Here is a 6,108-nt window from a genome sequence, read left to right as displayed (position 1 = left end):
CGGGGGCGGGGGGCCTCGGCGGAGGGAGAAGACCGGTAGGTTGTTGGGTTAACTCTGGGTCGGGCGGCTCTGGGCGCGTGTCGTGAGGTGACGCGGTGGACTCGTGCTCCGGTCCGTCGTGCTGCTGCTGGTCATTCGTAGAAAAAACTGTACCGCGGCTCACTTCAGTTAGGTAGATCTTCCTCCTCGGCTTCCCCCCCCGGCGGTTGTCCCTTTTCCATGGGAAGGGTCGTGCGTATGGCGTGGAGTGTGTTAAGCTCCTCTGGAAGAGTTGGCCGTGCATTGAACAATTTCAGGGATTTCCTTTACTTTGAATTTACCGTGTTTGTACGTAATTATCTGCTACAGAAGGGCCATCGGCGGGGACAGCGGGGGCGTTCTCGCTCTCTTTTTCTTTCTTTCTTTTTTTTTTTAGTGGATGAGTGATTTGTCTTTTGTTTCTTACCCCCTTTCTTCCCTATTATCGTTGCGCTCACGAAAAGAGGGCAGGTGATCGTTTGAGCCGGAAGGAAAAATACTCGGCAGTGTTGAAGCACTGAATTTATTATTTTTATATTAGTTATATATGCACATTTTAATGAATGTGTTACTATTCCAGACACTGTGCGTGCCTGCCTTTGCTAGGATATTAATAATAAAACCCAAAGAAACCCAAGCGAGTTTATTCATACATGTAATTAAAAAAAAAAAAAGTGAAATTCCCCTGTCAAGTAGAAAAAAAACAACACCCAAACCCAAAAAACTGCTGAAGTGTCTTTTTTGTATAAGGTGAAAGGACATCACGGCTTATTTTTACCTGGTGTTTCCTCATATCTTGACATCCACAAATAACTACCATTTACACTGGTTTAACTCCTCAATAGTTCTTTGCGCTGACATCAGAGTAGCTTGGCATTACTATTTCAAAATCAGACGTCATTGATTCTTAAAATATCTTAGAACAATGTAATAAGATATTGTGCTTTTAATAACTTAAAAACTAATACAGCATCTATCAGGAGAGAGTGTCTGTCTAATAAGCAGGGATGTTTAAATTGCTTTATACATACATCTTTTCGTATCTGTATATAAATTACGAACAGTATGAAGAGCTTTTATGATGTAGACACAGCATTTAAATTGCTTTAATGCAATGATTAAATTCCACATTTCAACTTCATTTTTTTAGCTGTTCATAGTTTTTCTAAAGGTTCCTAATGTCCTAAAGATTTTAAAGTATTTTTATTTAAATATTTTCTTAATAAGCATCACAAGTAATTTTCAGAACTTCCATTAGGCATTTACTTTTTTATACCTTTAATCCTAAAGGTATGCGCAAAATAAAAATTACTTTCCTTTTTGCTAGACTTTCATCCTGAAAGAATAAATGTACTTAAAAGGGTGACTACATTTATTTACATTTCTCTATTTCTTTGTTTAATTGGCTGTGTGATTTTTGGATTACAATTTTAAACATCTGGATAGAAACTAGGCAAGATATATATATACACACACATACATATATATACACACACATACATATATGTATAATCTGAGGTCAGGGCTAAATTTCTCTGTGCTGAGGAAAATCTTTGTACCTCCATATGATTCTTTTTATAAAAATGCCTGGTTATCTACTGCTCATTTGAATTTTGAGGAGGGCCCCATTTTGTAACTGGTTATATGGGAGTGGACTGCTGTGATACACAACATTTTATTTATGTCATATCTAATTGGTGAAGCTAGATTTAATTAGTTTGTTGAGAATGTACTTTGAAGATGCAAAGTGATATGGAAGTGCAAGTGTCGTCATGGGGGTTTCATAAGACACTTCTCCCTTTAATGTTAAGCATCACCACAGTTCTAGCAAACTGAGTGTTGATGGATTGAACCTTAATACTTAGAGACGCTGGATCTAAATTGGCCAAGAATGCTATTGGAGAGAGTGCATGGCGAAGCTGTATTTTACCTTTCCACTACTAATGTAATAGTGTAGTTGAAATCTTCTAGTCAAAGGAAACTCTTGCTGTTAATGTCAGCGCTGCCGTGATTTTAGAAGAAAAACAACCCCCAAGCCATGGACAGATCCAGGAGCAGTAGTCAGATCTTGTTTCCAGTTTGAAACTTTACATGCTATGCTGCATAGTACCTGAATTTTTAGCTGAAGAGTGCTTTCCGTGCCATTTCACTGGCTTGTCTTAAAAAAACAAACAAACCAAAGGCAGCTTCAGTGTCTGTAGTTATTATTCAAAATACCATATAATTATTATTTTTTTTTCCTGATTTCTTAATTTGTTTTCTAGGTACTGAGTTTGTGCTGTGAAGCTTGCAAGAAAGTAATTTTTCATGTTCCTTCTGAACTAGAGGCTGACACGTTAGTTGGCAGAGGTGAGAAACTGCAAGATGCCTGTCTTAACAATACAACATTACACCTTTGCTGGAGATGCTGTTAACAGCGAAGGAGACTTTTTTTTTAATGGAATGAATGGATGACTGGACAGCCAGTTAAACAGCTGGATCAGCCTTTTTTATGAAGGATACGCCCTGTGTTTGTTACGGATTTGAACACTGGCTCCGTGCATCCATTTGACTTTTGCGTAAACAGCTATTGTCAGGTTACAGTATTTATTTTAAAACTAGAATGGCAGTTTAATGTTTTTAAAATTTGGAGTTTAGGGCTTAGTGTTTAATTAAGTCACTTGATATTCCAAAGTGTACCCGTAACCCACAGACCCATATGAAGAAGGCAGTAAGTCATTTGGATAATGGAAAAGAAAAAAAAAAGAAGACAAAACCACACAACCAAGCACTCAGAAGCTGCTGATCTGTGAAGCACGGATGTGACCGCTCAGCAGTGCTGGGGCATTCAGGGCACGCAAGGGGACGCGTTGCAAATGTGCATTCGGTTGGGAGGGTGGTCCTGTCTGACTGGATGGTCTGTCTCGGATTAGGGTGATGTGCAGGTGACTGAGAGGAATAGGGGAGACCAGAAAACAGCCCACTTCTTTTTTTTCCAGACCAGCCTTTGAAAGGCAGCTTTTCAAGATGTGGCATAGGAGCTGCTCCAGGGTTCTGTACTGCCTGAGACTGAATTTGAGAATTCAGAGGTGCCCTGTGAGAGTCCTAGGACAACAGAGCAATATGCTCCAAATCTGCGATCCTAATCCACATTCCTACAGAAGGAACAAGTAAAGTGGATTGGTAGTTCATCATACTACAAGTGCTCAGAAAATCTAGCCTTAAAAATGAAAGTTCATCGACCTTACCATGAAATTTCAAAATGGAAGGTTGTTACAGTTGTTTTTTTAGCATGTTCTCAGAAACTTTAGCATTTCTCTGTGTAAATAAACCTGTTTTATATAAAAACAAGGCTTCATGTTATTACAGTGCTGTGAAAGAAATTGCATAACATTGAACTTAAACTTTTTTTTCCAAACATTGAACAAAACCTTTATAGTTTGAATGACATTAATTAAACATTTATTGAGAAAGCATTATGTATTTTGCATTGATACAAGAGCCATAGCTTGACAATAAAATGAGTCAGGATTTTTCTGCTTGTTGTAAGATTTTTTTATATTTCTGACTTTAATGATGTATATGAGAGGCTGTAAAGAAAAAAGGTCCCATGAAGCTATAGCTAACTGAGCATAATGTTGACTCGCATAACCATCAGAAACAAAATCTCCAGTTTGGTATTTTTGGAAATGCAGTGCTGTAATATGCAGCAGTGTGAGACACCTTTAAGTGAGGCAGTGATGCTCTCTTCAATACTAAATTTTCATTGTACAGATTGACAAGGGAGAGGAGTCACTGCTGCACTACTGTAGAAAGCCTAGGGAATATTTAATTGAACAGTTAAAAGGAAGTCTTAAGAGGAAGGGAGAAATCACATCATATTTAAAATTATGCTTCCCATCTTGAATTCTTGAAAGGGAAATGAAATTTAGTTTATTGAAAAGATCATCTACATATATGGGGTGAAATTCTCAATCTAGTCTACTCTGGGAATTTTGCAATCAGCTTTCACAGAGCATGGTCCCATCCACTATGATATCATTAAACAAGTATTGAAAAGTTTTGATTTTGAGAACATGACACTAACACCTCTTGTACTCTGCAAGGATCATTAGTTTAGAGTTAAGGTCTCTGGCCTGGCCTTCATATTTTTCAGGTGCCAAATCATTCTTGCTTAGTGCCGTGGTCCTACTGCAGTTCATTATGATTATTCTGATTTCGCTTTTTCTCCAGCTTTAGTGCTGAATTACTCGCTGATGACCCAAGTTTACTGAAGTGCGTTAAAGTGTATTTCAGCCACAAGTGATAGCAAATGCAATAAAAATACCTGAGAAGTATGCTGAACTTACCTGGTACTTCCTATAAAGTGCATGGGATTCTATCATGTACATATTAAAAAATTGTGAATCGTTTGTTCTAGAGTTAGTCTTTATCTTTCTCATCTGTCTGCCTCATAATTTAACGGCCTTTGTCCTCCCAAGACTATTAAATCACATAGTACCAGTCAGTGCTTTCCTCCTGAGGGCAAAACTTCCAAGTTGTAATATCTCCCATTAGGCATTTGCATTAATTAATCATCTTCACTGATTTGTGGGGCATTGAGCACAAGGCAAATGTAATAGCTACTGATCCAATCATGAGTGTGTCAATAATTTTTTTTGCATTTAAATGTATTAGTTCATCTCTGATGCTTCAATAATTTTACCAGTGTAACAGTGTCTTGTCAAAAGATATCCATGAAGTACCCACGGCCTTTAGGAAACACGAACAAAAGAGTGGAAATTCATGTAAACTTGGTCAAATTTGAGTGCATAAATGGGTTCTAGAATCTATATTTGTGATGCTTAAATACTGAATGACCAAATTTTTGAAGACTCCATGTGTCAGTAAATATAATTTTTACTTAGGGAATTTTTTTTGTTTTGTGAGGGATGTTATTGTTTTGCTGTTTGAGTTGTCTGAATATTTTTTCTTACAGTTGATTTGAAAGAATGCCTTCAGTCTGCAGAGTTTATCAGTTCCAGTGATGCGAACTTCAAAATTCTAGAGGATGGTTCTGTGTACACAACATCTGCTGTTTCTTTGTCTGCTGAGAAAAAAACTTTTACCATATTACTTAAAGACATTCAAGAACAACTAGAAGAGAAAATACATGTTAGCTTGGTGGAAGATGAAAAAAAGGTGAGCTTCTCATTTAAGATACCTTACTTATTTGAAATACTGTTTCACAAGGTACAGCTTCATGCTGGGTAACTGAGTTGAATTTTGGAATTCAAATAGTCAGGCAAAGCACTCTGGTGTAGAGTGTATTTTTATTTAGCAGTTGTTGATTACTGTGTCACTTAAGTCAGCAGACTTCCTTTCTGAAATGGGAGATGCTAGCAAGGAGCTTAATAAGGAGTGCCAAGAATCTTAAAAGCCATGTTTGAGGAATTAAAGCAGATTTTATTCGTGCAAAGTATTACAATGAATGGAAAAACTCTTGGAATACTATCACAGTTATAATCAGAAGTGAAGACCTTGGAAAAACAAATGGTCAGTGGGAGAACTGGAATGGAGGGAAAAAAGTTGGAAACACAGGACAGTAGTTAAGCAAAAATACACACAGTTAAGAATATATGTATATATTCTTACCTGTCTTTTTGTCTTATAGACCCAGACACAGAAGAGTAGGCATGCTAGAGATACAGTTCTCAAGCGAACCAAAAGAAGGTGGGGCCCTATTCCATCTGTTATGATAGAGAACTCCCTGGGACCTTTTCCACTACAAATACAGCAGGTATATTTTATATGTATCCTAATTTTATGACACAAGCTAGTTTTGCATGTGACTTTTATCATAAAAGAAGAACAAAAATGAGTGCTCTGATACTACTGATGCCATTCCTGCTGTTATTCCACTGTCTTGTTCTGTCCTGTTCATTGTGTATCTTGTGATCTTGTAGCTGAAATAACTTGTGATCATAGTTGCTGGGGTGAACTGGAAATGTGCAAAAGTTGTAAAAAGGAGGGAGGCATGCTATCAGAAGAGAGCTATTTGGCCTGGAAATCAGCGAAGTGTGTAATTAAAAAAAACAGCAACCCCCCCCCCCCCCCCCCCCCACCCCGGCA

At 37.7% G+C, this 6,108-nt stretch overlaps 1 protein-coding gene across 1 annotated transcript in view; it reads left to right on the top strand.

Moving 5' to 3' along the window:
* The window catches only part of LOC104836065 (desmocollin-2-like), a 25,791-nt gene that overhangs the window by 2,227 nt on the left and 17,456 nt on the right, over positions 1–6,108 (top strand). The window contains exons 5-7 of the mRNA XM_010574413.1: positions 2,283–2,367; positions 4,976–5,178; positions 5,663–5,776. Coding sequence (XP_010572715.1) covers positions 2,283–2,367; positions 4,976–5,178; positions 5,663–5,776 — 402 coding nt within the window. The remainder of the gene's footprint in view (positions 1–2,282; positions 2,368–4,975; positions 5,179–5,662; positions 5,777–6,108) is intronic.

This window comes from Haliaeetus leucocephalus, unplaced genomic scaffold, assembly GCF_000737465.1.
Source record: "Haliaeetus leucocephalus isolate CR32 unplaced genomic scaffold, Haliaeetus_leucocephalus-4.0 Scaffold428, whole genome shotgun sequence".
Classification (NCBI taxonomy): Eukaryota; Metazoa; Chordata; class Aves; order Accipitriformes; family Accipitridae; genus Haliaeetus; species Haliaeetus leucocephalus.
Note: the sequence above shows the minus strand (reverse complement) of the source record. Positions and strands in the feature narration are given on the sequence as shown.